The 18,802-nt window shown below is 48.6% G+C and overlaps 4 protein-coding genes across 7 annotated transcripts; 2 read left to right on the top strand and 2 right to left on the bottom strand.

Annotated features, from left to right (window-relative positions):
- Positions 1-1,369: 1,369 nt before the first annotated feature.
- On the top strand, positions 1,370-5,314 carry cd63 (CD63 molecule). 2 transcript variants are annotated; one of them, XM_057040707.1, is made up of 8 exons: positions 1,370-1,525; positions 2,320-2,405; positions 4,011-4,199; positions 4,286-4,360; positions 4,448-4,546; positions 4,630-4,773; positions 4,846-4,929; positions 5,018-5,314. In XM_057040707.1, the coding sequence occupies exons 2-8, from the start codon at positions 2,340-2,342 to the stop codon at positions 5,081-5,083; spliced, it is 723 nt and encodes a 240-aa protein (XP_056896687.1). In that variant the 5' UTR covers positions 1,370-1,525; positions 2,320-2,339; the 3' UTR covers positions 5,084-5,314. The 2 variants fall into 2 exon arrangements, with proteins under 2 accessions (XP_056896687.1, XP_056896688.1); XM_057040708.1 differs by having other exon boundaries at positions 1,518-1,715.
- Positions 5,312-8,661, bottom strand: letmd1 (LETM1 domain containing 1). 2 transcript variants are annotated; one of them, XM_057040700.1, is made up of 9 exons: positions 8,528-8,661; positions 8,098-8,252; positions 7,680-7,795; positions 7,390-7,472; positions 7,117-7,303; positions 6,899-7,000; positions 6,671-6,823; positions 6,475-6,571; positions 5,312-6,368 (listed from the first exon to the last, which is right to left on the bottom strand). In XM_057040700.1, the coding sequence occupies exons 1-9, from the start codon at positions 8,638-8,640 to the stop codon at positions 6,286-6,288; spliced, it is 1,089 nt and encodes a 362-aa protein (XP_056896680.1). In that variant the 5' UTR covers positions 8,641-8,661; the 3' UTR covers positions 5,312-6,285. The 2 variants fall into 2 exon arrangements, with proteins under 2 accessions (XP_056896680.1, XP_056896681.1); XM_057040701.1 differs by having other exon boundaries at positions 8,163-8,252; positions 8,528-8,658.
- A 2,315-nt stretch (positions 8,662-10,976) lies between these two features.
- zgc:56699 (uncharacterized protein LOC405758 homolog) lies at positions 10,977-12,789 on the top strand. Its single transcript, XM_057040715.1, has 7 exons — positions 10,977-11,114; positions 11,541-11,660; positions 11,754-11,860; positions 12,035-12,161; positions 12,226-12,306; positions 12,377-12,431; positions 12,520-12,789. Exons 2-7 carry the CDS (start codon positions 11,579-11,581, stop codon positions 12,599-12,601), a joined length of 534 nt encoding a protein of 177 aa, XP_056896695.1. The 5' UTR covers positions 10,977-11,114; positions 11,541-11,578; the 3' UTR covers positions 12,602-12,789.
- Positions 12,790-14,517: 1,728 nt separating this feature from the next.
- nr4a1 (nuclear receptor subfamily 4, group A, member 1) lies at positions 14,518-18,802 on the bottom strand. Of its 2 annotated transcripts, none has more exons than XM_057040643.1 (7): positions 18,665-18,802; positions 17,347-18,145; positions 17,145-17,274; positions 16,891-17,054; positions 16,612-16,814; positions 15,809-15,987; positions 14,518-15,454 (listed from the first exon to the last, which is right to left on the bottom strand). In XM_057040643.1, exons 2-7 carry the CDS (start codon positions 18,133-18,135, stop codon positions 15,198-15,200), a joined length of 1,722 nt encoding a protein of 573 aa, XP_056896623.1. In that variant the 5' UTR covers positions 18,136-18,145; positions 18,665-18,802; the 3' UTR covers positions 14,518-15,197. The 2 variants fall into 2 exon arrangements, with proteins under 2 accessions (XP_056896623.1, XP_056896624.1); XM_057040644.1 differs by having other exon boundaries at positions 16,612-16,844; positions 16,945-17,054.

Here is an 18,802-nt window from a genome sequence, read left to right as displayed (position 1 = left end):
ATACTGCCACACAGATTCTTAGTTTACACCCGCAGCTTCAAATTAAATTAAATACAGACAAATTTGGCGTTTAAAGGCGAGAAAAGGTCGTGTCGTGGCGGAGTAGTCGCCCCCTAGCGTCCGGACGGCAGTACTGCTCCTCTGAGTAAGTCTTTCCCCTTTTTTGTTCAAGTTTCCTCAAATATTATTCTTTTAAAATGTTTTAAAGTGGAAGTTGGCATTTTACTGCTTGTGTGGTTGTGAGTCTATCGTGTTGTGTGTGTGTGTTTTTTGCACTCATTCCTATGCGAAATGGGGAAGCGACCGTGAGCCATGATGGAGCGCTTCAGATGACAGTTTACTGAGGGAGGAAACCTTTAAATCGGTCTGCACACACGCACGCAGGCGCGGCTTTGTCCTGGATTAGGAATAAGATTTTAAAAAATGATCACCTTTGACAGCCTTTTGTGCACTAGACTCGGGCCGGTGTTAAAAGCCGATTTTGTCCTAATGACGCAGTCATTATCGATTATGAGGTAATATTGGTTTCTTATAAAACAATAAACGCGCGTGTTGATGAAACGTGAATATGGGAAGTTGTCTGTTTTATGGAGGATCCTAGTCAGCGAAGAAAAGCGGAAAGTTTTGTAACTTCCTGCAAACTTGTGCTGCAAAGCTTCGCTTCCTCTGACCATGTTTGGTCTCTCGTCGGTTCTGAAAGGACGAATAACAGTTTTCCGCACCAGCGAATCATATTAATTTAGCCCCGCACCTGGTTTCAACACTTCTTTTCGATCACCAATGATGGGATGTGTAGTTTGTGGGTTTGTGCGTTTCAGTTTTCACCAAAAGTCTTCGCGTGTATTGAACTCAGAGGCCCGGAACATGCTGTCTCCCTCCAGCTCCTCCTGGGTGTCCAGGGCTGGACTGGGGGCGTCCTGGGCTGCTTCAGGGTCTCCTTCCAGCTGCATATCTGTGACACACCGCCCGGGGAGGTGTCCAGGAGCCCCGGGGACTCAGAGGGGCAGCAGTTCTGAGGGCCTCCGGGGGCCCTCACATTCAAAACGATCCAAGTCTCGACCGCGCTTCCGGCTCTCAAGCTGATAAAGGCTGATAAAGCTCAAATGACATAAATGTGCAGCAGTGGTTAAATTCTTTAATGCCTAGTTTCTACGATAAAGTTAGAGCATGACTAAATTAGGTGAGGGAAATGCCACCATTGCGTCATAATTGTACATTCTAGAGCTGCAAAGTGACACAACAACAGCCACTGTTTACCCAGAATAATCCTCCTCATTATGCATGTCCCGATCCATAAGCGTTTAAATTACAAGCAGTGAGCACTTATGTAAATATCATCGCCTCAGTCGCACCAGGATGTAGCGGAGTCAGGCGAGAGTTGTGGGTTTAACGAGGGGTCACTGAAGGCACCGCGCAAAGTTCGGGAGGAGGCGCGGAGGAGGGTCTATAAACGCAGATGTTTAAGTCCGTCAAGAATACTTTCGTCATTTTTTCACCACGGGATTTTAAAGAGCTGCGCTTCAAGGTAATTCCACCGCAGAACTCACACTCGGGCAACTTTTATTCACCCGCACCAGTTGCGCACTTTTCCACGGGAGCCTGGAGGCACCGACGCCCCGCTTTGGCCCGTTTCCCTGCACTAAATCGGGGGCGGTTTCCGCGCACGCAGCGTGAAGAAAAGGCGATCGTCGCCTTTTATCCGTTCTCGGGACCGCGTAAGTTTGTGTAGCTCCACAAACTCGATAAGGGGAAGCTGCTGGCGCAGTTTGGCTGCGGACAAAGCGGGTTTTGTTGCTAATGTGGCGGTGATGAGCGGCGCTTTTCGCTCCTCAATAGCGACATTTGTGCGTCGCTCGGGGCCTCCATTAGGCGCTGCACGGACCCGGGATACTTTTTTCAAAGCATAAGGAGTGTTGGTAACTAGTTTAGTGGTTGGAAAAGTTGACCCCCCCCCCCCCCCCCCCCCCGCTGGCCTGACGCGCAAATGAAGGAAATCACAGGATCAAAGCGTTTTTGACAGTCGATAATTCAAAGAATTCATAAAATTGTAACATTCTATACGTGGTACCGCAGCAGCCCAGTATTACTGGTGTGGGATCAGCTCGACCAGTTAGCATCTATAGAACGAACTGGGAAATGCAGCAGCACCATTGCTCGAGGTGGTTTAGCAGCTTGAAGACACCTAAACTCTTCTTATTGTGGAGCCCTGCCCAGCTTTGATGTGCTGGTTGGTCCTTTATGTGACCTCGATGCAAAACAAATGAAAAGTTCCAGGATGTCCTGAATGGGGTTTAAATTCTGTCTCTTTCCCTCCTCCAGGAAGCTGATCGAAACCAACCATGGGTGTCGAGGGAGGAATGAAACTCGTCAAGTTTTTGGTTTTCTTCTTCAACTTCATATTCTGGGTGCGTTCGCGTTGCCTCTAAACCCGACCGCACGGTTCCGGTGTGGCCGAGACGACTCTGAAAAGAGGAACCCGGGTCAGGTTGTGTTGCATGAGCAGATCGTTATCATGATCATAATCAGCAGAACGGTTTGAACCAAAAATGTGACACGAGTCCTCCTTTGGGTCAAACCGCTGATGGACGTCCAGGATTGGACCCGATTGGCTCTTCCCAGCAGGCGTCTCCCACATCCTGGACCCCCCCTCGGCCTTCCCGGATGCGCGCTCCACGCATTCTGCTGATGGCGTGATTAAGGCGTGAAGTGTCGATGATGGACCGTTGAGTCTTGTGACCAGATTTGTTGCCGGGTCATGTGACCCGTTCTTATCTCTGATCCTGCCCCTCCTTCACTGACGGGCAGAGGAATTAAGAGTGAATCAAACCTTTTGTTAAAGGTCTCGCAGCAGCAGGTGGAGCCTGACAGAGGTGCAACACACAGACGGGCTCAATAATGGTGCTTCTGGTGTGATGTCAGGACCGTTCTGAGCTGAACGTTCCTGTCTGCTGAGCAGTCGGGAAAAAAAGTCCCCTTCAGACAAATGAGAGCGATTTGCAAAACAAAACGCGTCTATTTTTAATTGCTTTTTTTTTTTGTCGCTCTACTTTTGTGTGTCTTTGTGCTCTGCTCCCACCTTCAGAGTCCAGGTGTTTAAATATTTAAATTGGTGTTGCCTTTAAGGAGAGGCCGTCAGGGAAAACAGGGATAGCATAATAAACTGGGTTTATGTGGAATTACAGTCACCTCTGGACTTGTGTAAACAGTGGATTTGTGTCCTTGTGTTACCAGTTATGTTGCTTTCCTCCTATACTGTATAAGCAGCTGGGATATTAATATGACATAGTTGACGGACCGGTTTGGATGGTGATTCTTCTGGTGTTTGTGTTTGCACGTTAATAACCCGCTGCTGTGTTCGACCGTCTCGGTCCCGTTGCCATGGCGTTGCTCTTGTTCTGTACATGGAGCCTGAACTGGACACAGCAGAGTGTTTCTGAGATGAATATAAAGAGCGGCATGAATGGAACACACACACTCCAATACAGAAAACGCCAGCTTTGCTCAGCCTTTCTAGACGGGTTTGGCGGTGGAGCCGTGATAAAGGAAGTTTTTAGAAGCAGAATGGTTTGGAATCAGCTGTGTGTGGGGAGCTGTGCAGAACATGCTAATCTCACCCCCAGGGAGCGACAGAACAGGCCGTTGACACGTATAGATGTCGTTTTTATTTTGTTTCCTCTTCCAGCTTAACAGATCATTGTTTTTTTCCTTATTTTATGGCCGTTTCTATTAAAGTTGAACTGGATATATATTTGCTAATTAGTGTAGGGTAACTGCATTTGCCCTCTGGAAATGTACAATATGAGTTATTGTAATTTATTCCGAGGTTTCAGTCTATTGGCCTATTTAAATTAATAATTTGGACTTGTTCCTGATTTTGAGAATCAATAATGTTAAATAGAAGATAATGAAGCATTAGTACTATTTACGATGAGTCTGAGATCAGAGCTGTGTAGGCAGCAGACCAAAACTCTGATAACCTGGCTTCACTTCCTCCCCCCCCCCCCCTGCAGTTATGCGGCGTCGCGCTGATCGTCGTTGGCGTCCTGGCCCAGTTTGCTCTGCACAACACCTACAGGATCAAGGACGCCTCGGCGTCCGGAGTCCCCATCGTCATCATCGGGGTCGGGGTGGTGATCTTCTTCATCGCCTTCTTCGGTTGCTGCGGCGCCTGGAAGGAGAACTACTGCATGATCACCACGGTGCTTGAGATTGACCCCAGACCCGAGGGGAAAAAGCTGCTGTTTGCATAAATAACGTGGCCCTCTTTTCTGCCCCCCCCCCCCAGTTCGCCATCCTGCTGGCGCTGGTGATCATCGTTGAGATCGCTGCAGCGATCGCTGGTTACGTCTTCAGGAACAAGGTGAGATCCGCGTTCCATCGGGGCAGGAGAGCGCCGACGGTGAGATGTTAACCTTTGCCCCCCCCCCCCGTTCTGTCTCCCACGTAGCTCGGCAACATCGTCCAGGACAGCCTGGCGGACGCCGTTTCCAACTACAAGAACGGAACAGACGATTTCAGGAAGACGGTGGATAAAATGCAGGAGGACGTAAGTGCGCCGCCGCCACACTGCCGGGTCGGGTCGGGTCGGGTCGGGTCGGCCGTGCGCTCACTGTCGGTGTCGCTCCGCAGCTGAAGTGCTGCGGCATGAACAGTTCTTCCGACTGGAGAAGCTTCGCTGACGATGGGAACTCCGTCCCCGACTCGTGCTGCATCACCGTCGCCAAAGGCTGCGGGAAGAACAAACTGTCGGACGAGTCTGCGGTGTACCAGAAGGTAGTTAAATCGCCGTTCCGGGCTTTTTGTGGGACGTTTTGACCCGACGGATTCGCTGGTTTGGTATTTCAGGGTTGCCATGACGTCATAGTCGACCTGCTGAAGAGCAACATCCAGTGGGTGATCGTGGCAGCGCTGGTTATCGCGTTCCTGCAGGTACGTTTTCGGTTCCGACCGGTTCAAACCCGCCAGTTTCATCGCATTTGTTTCATTTATGGGTTTTTTTCTGATTTATTTTTTCCAGCTGATGGGGTTGGTGTTCGCCTGCTTGTTGATGAGAGGCATCCGTAGCGGTTACGATGTCATGTGATCCAGCTTCGCAGCCCAGCCCACTTAGCATGTAGCCGTAGCTTCAGTTGTAAACCTTTATCTTGTTCCGGTTCTAGTTCCTCTTGCGATTACAAGGATTTCCTTTTCTGAATTTTACTTACCCTGTTGAGGCATTTAGGTGCTCATTTCGGCTTCAGGTTTCTATATTTATTTAAGAATGTTTGAAATAATCTCTGAATGTTTTAAGATTTAATAAACAGGAGACAAATTACTCGCAAGCATATTTATTTCACACAAGGTTCAAACACTTAAAGATGTCGAGCAGGATGTCACACATTTAGAAATAGACCTCGACTGTAAACGCCAGCAACAGTCCCACATGTGTGAAGTTAAACGATATAGAGTTGGGCGAGAAGTGTCCCGCCTGAAATTGGCACAAATTTTAAAACCAGAGAAATCCAGTTCAAACAGCAAATATTTAAACTTCAGTGCAAACAAAAAAAGTGCCATGCAAATGTCCTCCCCCGGAGACTCATCGTGTTTTCTTAAAAGGTTATTTCCACTCTCTCAAGGAGATGACAGCTCTCCTTCCAAAACCAACTATGAACAAACAAACACAGGAGAGCACCAACTTTACGCGTTTGACGTAAACATGGATAAAAGCATTCTAATTGGAGCTGTAAATGGAATGCATCCGTATCTTGTGGTGTTACAGCAAAGGCCTGCAGGACTGATACAGCGTCACAGCTCCAGCCGTCACGATAAGTTACAATAACCACAGGCCAAAGCACACAGAAGCTGGTCTAAACAGCAGCAGCTAACTAGCATACATTCGCTGCTTCATATAGCAATAAAGGTTCTGAAATAGCGGAGAACTGGTCCAATTTTCCAAAGTATCCGGAACGTGGGCGTGACGCAGCTGGTCTGGACCTGGACACGGGCTTTAGGTCTGGAAATGTAGAAGGAGACGGCAACTAAAGGGCTAAAATTCAGCAAAATGTAGCGACCCTTGATCACGCATGTGTCAAATATATACAGTGCCTACAATTAATCTCTTTATATTTTAAATATATTATTCTTCAAGTGGGTCTTTTGTTGTTACAAACTCGGTTTGTGGTGAGTTTTGGTTAAGATTCAGGACATTTGAATTTTAATTGCTTTCACAAAACACGTTGACGGCACTCAGGAAGTTTTTCTGTCCAGTGAATAGAAGGATCGGGGATGAGGAGCGGCGCCTCGGATTTAATTTCTGAGTTGGCTGGAACCGGTCGGATAGTTGGCAGAGAGAAACACAAGGCTATGCAGCAGCAGCGAGAGCTCCCGGTCTGGAAAAGAAAAGAAACAGATCTGGCTAAGCTAACGACCCGTTGAGTGAAGCTTCATCGGAATATTCCCAGATGGAAACGCGTCAAACGCCGCCACAAATGTTACCGTTCAACGAGGACGACACCTGGAGCCACTGGGACAACCACTCCCGGCACTGGTTAATGTGAAGCCCGTAAGAATTGATCCCCCTTAAATAACAGGCCTGAAGCGAGGAGAAAAACATTCCGTGATACAAAAGGGCGGCAGAACTCCCCGTTCCGCTCAGAAAATCTGTTCAGACGGTGGAATGCGTGTGGCTGACCTCTCTGATCTCTGAGTCAGTCAGCTGAGGAGGGCCGAGCCTGGCGAGAGCCCGGTCCAGCTGGAGCAGCTCCAGCGCGTGGCTGTTCAGCCGCCGGCCGACCAGGAACCCCGGGAGGCGAGGCGTCAGGAAGAGCAGGGGGCTAATGTGTCTCTGCGTTGGGGCACAGAAGCATTACAGCTGCGGGAGGGGGGGGGGCAGTGAGGAGGAGGAGGAGTTTAGACTGACCATGTGATCCGCTTTCATCCTCTTTATGGCAAGAGCCCGTTTGGAGAAGAGGCCACGAACAGCCAGGATTTCAGACACCGCGGGGTGTTGACCGCTCTGCAACTGAACACACAAACAAGCGCGACTTTGACGGGATGATGTGATGATGTGATGATGTGGGCGGTCCCACGTGTCCTGAGCAGCTCGGTACCGTCGCTCCCACAGCTCTGATGCCTTACTTTAGCGCACAGGTCCAGCAGGCGGCCCTGGAGTTGGCCCTCTTTGATACGGCGGCCGGTGTTCTGCAGCCCTGCGATGACGGGCCAGTGGTGCCGAGCTCGGAGAGAATGGTACACTCCTCGGAACTCCACCTGCTGTCTGGGAGTCCAGAACTGAGGGATCAGGATCTGCCTTGGGAAAAAGTACCTGGGAGAGGACAGGACAGAGGACGAAGAAGACTCAGCCGTCAGATGGTGATTACACAACGTACCCGCGGTTGTTAAGCAACTCACATCATGAGAAAAACCAGGTAGTTGGCCAGGGGGGGGATGGATATGAGCACAAGTGGAATGGCTTTGATCAAGTCTCGGCGAACCTGAAAAACAAATGCAAAGTTCGGGCTGTACGGGAGACAAACGATGCAAATCAGCACCGCAGGTTTTGACTCAGTCGTGTGTGCTGCCGGAGCGGTGGCTGATAAACGCTATTGGTCGTTTGATTTGTGACCATTATCTCGCGATCCCGCCAAATCAAGAGGGTGGGTGGGTGCTGTGTGGGTGCTGAGCGGCGGTGAGACCCCCACCTGTCTGAGCTTCTCCATGTCCCTGTAAGGCAAATCTTGGAACTGTACTCCGCTCGTGATCATCTTTGTTTTTATCCTCTGCACTTCTTTGGCATCGTGGAACAGCAGTTTAAATCCTAGAGCAGTTCAATGTTAATGGAGGTGTTCCGGCTTCACTAAACATTTTTACCTGGTGACTATGTGGCTAAGAAGCTCTGAGGTTTAGTCGATGAGTTAAATATGTTCCACGTGTTCATTTTAACTCATCTTTTCTCTAGACTTGGCCCACACCCATGAATTTTAAAATCCTGCTTATATTGTGGAGACATTCCATTTGGAGTGGAATAATAACGACATACTAGAATCACTAAGCACAATGTCAAAACTAGCGGAATGTTTGCAGCAAAAGGCCTCATATGGAAGTAAACTGACAACTCACCCTCCATAAAAGTGTGGTAGAGCTGGTAAAAACGTGGAAATCGCATTTTGAGGAAACTTTCGTACTTGCTATTGAGTCTCTGGAGCCTGGTTTGAACATATCGCCCAAGGCTTCGTCTCACACTGGAGGAAGAATAGTGTCTAGACAGGGAAGATCTGCAAACACACCAAATCACTCCAAATAAAGCTACCGAAAAATGCGTTTGGGAGTAACTCGTACAAAATGAAACTGCTTCTGAAGATAACTTAATATTTCCATCGTGACAGTTCGGACTGTCACAACCTGAAAATGTAATGAGACATATTTAATTTGTAATAAAAATATATATACCGGTACATATACACAGTACACAACCGGGGACAAGCAGAATTAACTTATTAATTATAGTGAGGGACAGCACAACAATGAATAATGTGTGTATAAAACAAACCTGGAAAAGCAGGACAAGTGGTGAGAATAATAGCCATTATTTATTATTTTTGTCCTTATACACAGTCTCATCAGAGACAAATTACTAAACAGGCTCGGACAGGACAGCGCCATCTTTGAGATCACTTCCGGGTAAATACCGTAAATCCGCACATAAGAGCGCCTCAATTACCGTAATAGCATGTAATGAGGAGAAGCGACGCTAAAACTTTTAATTATGTCCACTTTCCTTTTTAATCATCGGAGCATTGTATGTATGTATGTATGTATGTATGTATGTATGTATGTATGTATGTATGTATGTATGTATGTATGTGTTTTGTTTAAATGATGTTCACACTGCTGTCCTGCCCTACAGTCACTATCACTTCAGTTCTACTTTAATCAACAACACTATCAGTCCTGGACTGGGACCTGGGACAAACACACCTTCAGAAGTCAAATTAATAAATTGTCTCGTATGATTATTATTATTATTATTACAGACATTTTTGTGTTCACGCCCGGAATGCTGGCTCAAGAACTTCTCTAGGGAGGATAAAATATTTTCAGAGCTGACAGAGAGGGCAGGGGTGGGTCGCTGTCTACAAATATTCTGATATGTTACTGTTCTGGATTCAATATCTTTAACCTTGGAATTCACCTCAGCTCAGACACACCTATATTATCGGCATGGGTAATAAATGTTGTCTTGGTTTTCCCCAGAGCTGACTGATGTTTTTCAACTAAAAAAAATCAGCCTGGGATTTATCTAGAAATATTGGCCACTGTCCAACTTAGTGCACGTGTATACACCTATACAGGCAGTAGAGGTACAAGGTCATAACATACTGGTAGAAGGTTGCTTCATGGAACCTCACCAAAGTTTAATCAGCTCTTACTTGGTCCATCACCATTTCCTGAAAGTTTAATTAGAATCCTTCCCTAATGTTGAGCTATTGCTGGACAGATTCAGGCCTAGTGGGCGGAGCTAACGCTGCAGCCTGGTGGCAACATACCACGTTATCCTTGAATCAAAGATCCTTTGCCAGTGCTGATTCCTAAACCTGTTGGATCTCCTTTTAAGACCTTATGACCTTATCAGCCCAATAGACCGCTCCGCTCTCAGAATGCTGGTCTACTTGCGGTCCCCAGAGTTTCTAGAGGTAGAATGGGGGGCCGAGCATTTAGCTACCAGCCCCCCTGCTGTGGAACCAGCTCCCTGTCCAGATACGGGAGGCTGACTCCATCGCTACCTTTAAGTTTAGGCTTAAAACCTTCCTCTTTCAAAAAGCTTATTGTTACTAATTCTGTAGTTCCAGTTATTATTCTAGACATAATTATCATAATTATTAGGTTAATAAATCATTTCTGCTGCTAGAGGCCGAGGCTGCCGGGGTCCAGAAACATGATCACCTGACAGGCCTTTGTAACCCTGGTGGGCCATGGCTGCCTCTCCTCCCCTCTCCTCTCCTCTCCTCTCCTCTCCTCTCCTCTCCTCTCCTCTCCTCTCCTCTCCTTCTCCTCCTCTCCTCTCCTCTCTCCCCTCCTCTTCCCTCTCCTTTTCTCCTCTCCTTCTCTCCTCTCCTCCTCTCCTCTCCCCTCCCCTCCCCTCCCCTCCTCTCCTCTCCTCCCCCCTCTTCTCCTTCTCTCCTCTCCTCTTCTCTCCCCTCCTTTCCTCTCCTTCTCTCCTCTCTTCTTCTCTCCTCTCCCCCTCTCCCCTCCCCTCCTCTCCTCTCCTCTCCCCTCTCCACTCCTCTCTCCTCTCCTCTCCTCTCCCCTCCTTTCCTCTCCTCTCCTCTCCTCCTCTCCCTCCTCCTCCTCTCCCTCTCCCTCCTCCTCTCCTCTCCTCCTCCTCTCCTCTCCTCTCCCCTCCTCTCCTCTCCCCTCTCCTCTCCTTCTCTCCTCTCCTCTCCCCCCTGTCCCCTCCTCTCCTTCTCTCCTCTCCCTCTCCTCTCCTTCTCTCCTCTCTTCTTCTCTCCTCCTCTCCTCTCCTCTCCTTCTCTCCCCTCCTCTCTCCTCCTCTCCTCTCCTCTCCCCCTCTCCCCTCCCCTCCTCTCCTCTCCTCTCCTCCTCCTCTCCCCTCCTCGTCTCGTCTCCTCTCCTCTCCTCTCCTCTCCTCTCCTCTCCTCTCCTCCTCTCCCCTCCTCTCCTCTCCTCCTCTCCCCTCCCCCCTCCCCTCCTCTCCTCTCCTCTCTCCTCTCTCTCCCCTCCTCCTCCTCTCCTCTCCTCTCCTCTCCTCTCCTCTCCTCTCCTCTCCTCTCCTCTCCTTCCCTCCCCCACTGTTGCTTGTTGGGGGTAAATAAATAAAGATTGGTTGTTAGATTGACTGACTGAAATAAACTCATCAGAATGGGTTCTTCACTATACAGTATACATGCTTCAGAAATGACAATAAAGCTTAATTTGAGTTTTCCCTTGAAGAGTCTCTTTTCACCTTTCGTCTTTTGGTCCCCCTCATTTTTCACCGCGGCTTTTATCAGGACTCTTAAGGCAAACGCGTTTGGAAGCGGCCGGCCACCGTAGAAAAGTCAGCTCGCGAGGCCAAAAGTCGGGGTCATCGAGCCTTCCTCCAGCGACGAGGGAGCCGGCGGCCGCAGGATTTTACGGTACACGGGGGCCAAACGACGGGTTAAAACGCCTCCAAAAGGCCTCAGATTACAGATTACATCTAGTTGCGTCTCTTTTCCAACTAGTATTCGGTTATTTCAGCAGGCGGCGGCGTTTTCAGTTGTTCCGTTCGAGGAGTTAATTACTGTTAAAGCAGCGTTTCCTTGTTGTTTGCTACGTTTGTTTGTGGCGCTGTTTTCTTTGGAAGGCTTGTTTAATTGCTCATTAAGTTTTATCCTGTCAGTCCCAGGATGTTGTTCAAAGTGACCTCATCCAATAAAACGCATCTTTAATTGGTTTATTTGGTAATCGTGGTTGAACCCGCTTGCCTGTTGCACACGTTTATTCGGTTAGGTTGTGCACATTATCTTAAAAGTTGTGTTTCTTTCTTTTCCTGCTGCATAATGGTTGCATTCCGGGGTCAGTTGAATTACCAGTCGAAAGCTGCCTTTTCCCAGGAACTATGGCCAATACCGCCAGATTGGGAAGCACGACTGACCCGAGCAAGACTGCTTCCGTGAGAGTGCATGCTGCAGAAGAATACGGTGCTTACCCTGGTTCACCCACTTTTAACAGCCTCGTGCAATCTGGCATGGGCGAGTTTGCCAAACGTGACTTTTGCTTTTGCCACTTTAAAGATACAAGAGCCAACTGCGACCCCGACAAACTTCTGCAGTGTCCCTTTGACAAGAACCACCAGATCCGCTCCAGCCGCTTCCCTTACCATATTATCAAGTGCAGGAAGGTGAGCTGTTGAAATTCTGCTGCAGGTAAAAGCCACTTTGGTGCATGGATGATACACACACATCGTCCTCTTTTCCTTCCAGCCCATCGTACAGGGACCAAACTTGGTTTTCGGTTGTCTGCTAGCCGTCGGATCATTGGATTGAAATAAAATGCTGTGTTCTCTCATCTACAGAACCATCCCAAACTGGCCAGCCAGCTCAAATCCTGCCCTTTTAATGCTCGCCACCTGGTTCCAAATCAAGAGCTGCAGGCCCACATTGAAACCTGCCCAGACCGGATCGTTTTGGACAGCGAGGAGGGTGAGGTTCTTTGTGGACCATTGTTGCTTTACAGCATTTGATGTTTATGTCTCTCTAATTGTAGCGGGAAATGATGGGAATTGCAAGTGGAAGGTTCCGGTCAGCACCTGGGAAAACACAAACCTGACCGAGGACTGGGAGACAGGTAGTATTTTACCCACGGGTTGATTGGTCGCAGCGTGCCACGTGTCTCTGACCTTATTTTCCTCCCCCAGAGGTCGACGATTACGCCCCTCCATTTATTTTGGGTAGGAGGATGGAAAATGAAAAGTAATTGCTCTTTTCATTTATTCCTTCATATTTTCTCCGTTATAGAATTGTGTTTTTTTTAAACGCTTCTTGTCATGTTTCTCTGAAGGTCCACTTCCAAAAAAACTGACTTCAAGCCGGCTCCAGCTTTCAAAACACCCAACACCCTCCCATGGACGGCTGACTTTTAAATTTTGCTGTCTTTAAAGCTACTAGTTTACATGCTTGTCCATTTCTCTTGAAATGTGCTCTGTTTATTGCTTTTATGATGTTTTTAATTTTTTTCACTTGTAAGCAGAGCAGATCCCTCGGATCTAGTTTTTGAGCAGTTTTGTGTTGTGGCCAGTTGGATGAATAAAGTACATCTACTTTACACAGAGTTGTCTGAATGGCTTAATATTTTATTACGTAAATATGAATAGACAGTTCTGTCCATGTGGAGGGAAGCAGGAGCGTCTCATGGCCACTAAGCGGCGCCAGTGGCCTCATTTCTCTACATAATCGTATTGCCTGTGTGACTGAAACTTAATCCTTGATTTATCTCATGCAAGTGCTTCCACTGGGCATGAAATGTATTTTAATGTGGCCAGTAGGAGTAAAATCAGCAAGGGGGCACCGGCCAGTGGTCCGTGTCATTATCTACGTGACATTATTGATTTCATGGTCTGACTATTTTAGTTGGGCTATAATTGGAGGTGTCCGTATGGACTCTGTGCTGCTCTGTCACCATCTTTAAGAATGAGATATGACCCCTGGTCATGTGGTCTATATGATGACACCCCCCTCATGTGGTCTATATGATGACACCCCCCTCATGTGCACTGTCAACGACATGCAGAGAACATTAGAGGTCATTGGGTTCATTTGAAATCCGCACCACTGTTCATGTGTTAGCCACATTTGTAGGAGGCAGATGTACAGTGACGAGGCGTCATCCATGTTTACGCCCATATAGAAACATGAAATGTGACCCGGTGACTGGGGAAGGGGTCATATGTCAAACTAATATGGATCTGATCAAGAATGTGTCACTGTCGATATAACAAAACGCAACTGCTAATAAATTAGCCGAAGCATGTTCGGAACATCATCTTCGCTGAGCTGTGATGATGGCCGATTCGGGATTCGGGTTTCTTTGCGGCTGTCTCAACACCTTCACGCCATATAATCAGGTTGTCCTGGAAACAACTTTGAAACCAGCACCGTGTAATGGTTGTACCAGTAAAACCAAAGCCTGTCTGCTGATCATGGTCTCCAAAGGGAACCTTCTCATCCTCCCTTTAAGGAATAGTTTGTGCTCTGCAACTGGCCTCTAACGCTGCTGTAACTCTGTCTGAGGCGCGTGACCACCTGTTATCAGCAGCATTCTGTTTATTTCCTCCATTAAAGGTGCCCTGACCCTCCTCAGTTTCCCCTAAAGCAGGACTGGAAGTCTCACCAACCCCTGCGCCACCTCTCATGCACCACATTCCCAGAGGGTATTGTTGCAAAAGCCTCGTCTTCCAGCTGGGAGACAGACAGAGAATTTTAGAACTGGCAGATCAGGGGAAGCTTGAGAGCAGTGAATTTCTGCCTCGGATGAGTTAAGTTACGCTGTATTGCAAAACTTAGGCCAAAACCTTCGACCTTTAATTAACTGAATAACGATGACCACGACAGGTTTTCCAACATCCTAATCTGTGAATGTAGGAACACAGGATGAGCTATTGTTCTGCTCAAACCTGCCTATTATCCTGCTGCTCCATTCATGCTGACTTAGCCTGATTTCCATCCCCGTGCACTCAACAGGTGCACAAGTAATCCATAACCGAGCGTGTGATTTACTCTGGGCTGTAAAAGGTGCGCGTTCATGTTTAGACACACATGTACGCGAGAGTGTGGCACTATGCAATGATGAAGTAGTCTGGGTTACTTGAGACCAGACTGGCAATTCCACCAGCTTCTAAAAAAAGACCGGAACATTACTGGGAGGGAGTTGAGCGGAGCTGGAAGCCAGAAGAAGGTACACTTGACTCGGGTCGGTGCAGCACAGCAACAGCGGCCTGCTGCCGTGGACGTCTCCACATCCGTCGGGGGTGAGAAAAGATGTCAGAGGAAGGCTGGAAAATGCTGTTTGAGATTTCCATTTTATTACTGGCTGCAGGACAATACAACCTCTATTGTATGTAAAAATAATTTCCCCCCAATGTGGATACACGGTTCATGCAGCAAAATGTTTTACATACATTCCCAGGGAGAGACGGCACTGATACACGGTGTTAGCTGCAGATGACATCTCCGTTTACCACCGTCGCCTCCTCCAGGCGGTGCAATGAGTCAAAGATTTGGGTTTTGTCTGAGCGGCAAAACTGACAATGAAGCACTCACAAAGAGAAAAATAATGCTGGCAAAACTGTCTCAACGTCAATAACCCACTTGTGTCCACGACCCGCTTGACATGATGACGCGGGTCTGGCTGGTTTCTACTTTTGTAGCTCCGTCTAGAAAAGTGCAACTCTCGTTGGCTGGGACGCTTAAATGCTTCTGTTCGTGGCGCCTGGAGTTTATGTAAACACGGCGTCACCTTTTGGTCCATGAGCTGGCCTGTTCAGTTGTCTGCAGAGTATAAAATCGCCTTTGTGACGGCGCCACACAGGTCGCTGCTGCGCGTTTCATACTTTAGGGCTCGCTGTGGAGCACGACGATCCCGCGGGATTACATCTTCTTTGTCTTCTGTCAGTTTCCGATTATTGCTACCTGATCAGTCTTTGGCTCTCCTCCGGTAGCAACTCACTCCCACCTCCCGTCTCAGAACGGGAGAGTGTCCATGAATATTTTGTCCACGATCGGAGGAGGAGGAACTATGTCTTCCAGTTTTAGGTAAAAGATGCGTTGGAGGCCTTGGGTGCACAGAGTCCTCAGCTCGGGCAGCTTCCCCAGAAGTCGGGACAAATAATTGGGACGCAACGATTCGGAGCCGCAGCCCGAAACGTGGTCTTTGAGGCAGGCGATGAGCTGGTTCTGCATGTCCTCCACTCGCCCCGGCTCCTTCAGACCGTGCCGGTCTGCACCAGGAATAAATGTGTATTAGATTGACTTGCTTATTGGACTGTTTTTACGCTCTTTGCATGCATCTCAAGTGTTGGTAGTGCTCCTATGTCTGCTTTGTCTCCAGAGGTGCATTGTGGGTATGTTTAGGCTGTTTAGATTTAATAGGCCTGCGCCACCTCTGCACCTCTGTAAATCAGGTTGTGTGACATTCAGTCACAAACCAATGGTGTCAGTCTTGTGTTACATAACTGCCACATTATCCAGACCCATAAAAAGGCAACGACAAAACAATGTGAACTGAACTCCAGCGCCTCCTTTTCTCAGAGAAGGGGCCTGGAAAAGCATCAAGAGGTGGCTGAAGCTCTCACCTGTGATTAGGACCAGCGCCGTCAAGCAGGAGAAGGAGGAAACGTCAAGCTTCATCCGATGGAGGGCCTGGGAAAACTCCAGGATGGAGTCGATCCAGTCCCCGAAGCCTCGGACACACTGCGTTCTGTGAAGCACGGTGCCGTTGCAGAAGATGAGCTTCTCCGTGTCGGGATTGGAGCTAAAAAAAACAAATAAATGATAATCAGGCAACATAAATATTTTGTGGCAAATTTGATCAAATTGTTCGCCCGGTTTCATGGTCCAAAGCTTCCACTAGTTTCCATCTGTGTTTGCATTTAAGTCGCCGGAAGTTGGGCACGTTGTCAAAGTAATTGATCCGCGCTGTGGCACTTTGTCGGGAATGATCCTCCACTTTAGGAGAATCATCACTCCGTCGGTATTTTCTAACGGTATTATTGGTGTTTGTGTCATTAACACATAGCAACTCCCCATTTAGTCGTTTATTGTGTAATGTCCTTCCTCGTTAAATTTATTGTGCGCCTAAATGCTGTTGTGCTATTTACAGAACGTGGCAGTTACACCCGTCCACGGGTGGGGGGTGGGGGGGGCGTCAAGTCACAGAGTTCAGCGGGGGTGGAAAGTTAGCTCTTATCATAGTAAATAATAAAGCAATAAAAAAAACTTTTTCCGGTGAAATGTCACAATCGACAGCTGAGCTCTGAGTGTGTGGGCGGCTGTTTTAGGCGGTATTGTTGCTCGTTGCTATGGCAAAGTCCATGGACACATGATGCACATCCGACCACAACGGAGGAAGAGGAGGCGACTCCTAGGCAGCACCTACCGATACGCAAGCCGGAGGATGAAGAGTTCCACAAAGGCTGATTCCAGCAGCAGTTCCTGGTCCTCGGGGCAGAAGTCGGGGAAACCAGGGATGCTCTTCGCCCACTTCCTGATCACCTCCATGGAGACGGTGAGTAAGTCGTAAAACTGCTTGATGTCGCTCGCCTCTTCCTTCTGGTTGGAACTGACTTCTGTCTCCATGTACTGGAGGTGGGGAGAGCAGAGGTGGTCACGCTGATGAAGAAGGGAGCGTTAGGAGCAGCAAAGGACGGGCGCTTACTTTGGAGTAATCCATTCTCGCGATGCTGGGGTTTGAGTCGATGTGCGCCCTCACCAGGGACGCGATCATGCTGACGGGAGACACGGAGGTCGTCACCTCCTGGACGGCTTTAGGTTTGGACGGCAGGCGGCCTCTCCGTCCTTTCAAGCTGTCTGTTCTCACCACTGTGGAGACGATGGCAGCGGATGTTACTTTGGGTTCAACCTTACGGGCTCGATGTGGGCCAGCGTTGATCCGGGCTTTCGTAAGCTTACCTTCCCTCACCATGCCGACAGCGAGACACTTCTGGAAACGGCAGAACTGGCATCGATTCCGCCTTCTTTTGTCTACAGGGCAGTCCTTGTTTGCCAGGCAAACATACTTGGAATTTTTCTGGACCGTGCGCTGCGAAATAAACATAAGAGGGAATCAGAAACACATCTCCTCGGCAGGTGTGCGCAAAGGAGATTCTGTTACCTTGAAGAATCCTTTGCAGCCCTCGCAGGTTCGTACTCCGTAGTGTTGACAGGAGGCGTTGTCGCCACACACGGCACAGCAGCTCTCGGTCCCACTGGGACTTTTTAACTTGGGTGATAAGCTTCCGTCCATCTGCTCGGTGCTTTCGACGCCGAGTTGCGGCTCCATCACCGCCGCGGGAAAGTTCACGGAAGGCTGGTGTCCGAGAGACAAACTGAAAGGATCCTGTTCTGATAGGTGTGATTGACCCAAGAGAGCCATGTCCTCCACAGACGCTGAGCCAAAAGTGAAGAAAGAAGGCGCGTGTGGCACTGAGGCCTCCTCTGTGGCCCAGTAACCTGGACTGGGTGAGTAAAGCCCGAACGCCGAGTCCCAGTTGGACCCCTGCTGGCTCTGGAAGGCAGGTGTTGAAGGAGATGAGGCTGATTTGGGGCTGCCAAAATAGTCAGACCCTGTGGGGGACATGGATTCATCTGGGTAGCTCAGGGAGAACATTCCAGGGTAGCAGCCATAAACCTGGAGGTCATCCAGCATGAAAGCGGCCTCCTGGACGGACGAGGTGCTGATGTGGGCAGGAGCTGTGGTAAACTGACATGAATATGCATCAAGGTCTGCTGTCTGAGAGCCCACAAGTGAGTGGAGGCTTGGCAGGGAGGGAGCAGAGATGTGGTCCTGGGGGCTGCTCATATTGACAGACAACCTGGAGATAAAGTCTGTGCTTTGGAGATCAGAGCCGCTGAGATTGACCTCGCAGGGCTGGGATCCGGGCTGGGGGTGTATACAAGTCATGGCTGCGAGACTGAAAGAAGACAGTCAGAAACATTGTCAGACAATGATAACAAGATAAACAAGCAGGTGAGATCTGTAGACGTGGACCTTCCCCGCTGTGGTCCTCCAGCCGGTGCTCCAGTGTTTATCCATGTCCGCCTCATATGTTTGTTTATTTCCATCAATTGTTTTATGCATTCGTGTTTGTTCCCTTGAATAAATGTTATTATCTGTGTCAGTGTCTTTGAATCCATCCCATTTCATCTCCTGCCAGCTCACCTGGCTTTGTGCCTCAGTGTTGCAAGAACCGACATTTTCTATTTACCATTTCTGTTTGTCTGTATTTCGTGCTAAAGTAAAGCTAAAAAAAAAAGAAAAGTGAAGTAGTCCGTGTGGTTTTGTTTATGTACGTTTTCCAGTACCCACACTAACTTCCTGCTGCACTTTAGTTTCTCGAAGTTTATTCTAACTTTTTTTTTTCTTTAAATGTTTACATTCTGCTTTCCTGTCAGCGCGCGCATCGTAGGTGCAAAGATATCAAACGTCTCACCTGTTCAAAGGCCTTTTAAAGAGTCTTCATTGAGCAAAAGCATCGGTCACGATCAGCGCGTCCCGGCCGAGGAGCAGAGTCCTCCAGCAAACCCCGCGACGCTGCTTTTATACCGGCCGGTCCTGCCCATGACGTCAG

Source organism: Takifugu flavidus, chromosome 8 (genome assembly GCF_003711565.1).
Source record: "Takifugu flavidus isolate HTHZ2018 chromosome 8, ASM371156v2, whole genome shotgun sequence".
In the NCBI taxonomy this organism is placed as follows: domain Eukaryota; kingdom Metazoa; phylum Chordata; class Actinopteri; order Tetraodontiformes; family Tetraodontidae; genus Takifugu; species Takifugu flavidus.
Note: the sequence above shows the minus strand (reverse complement) of the source record. Positions and strands in the feature narration are given on the sequence as shown.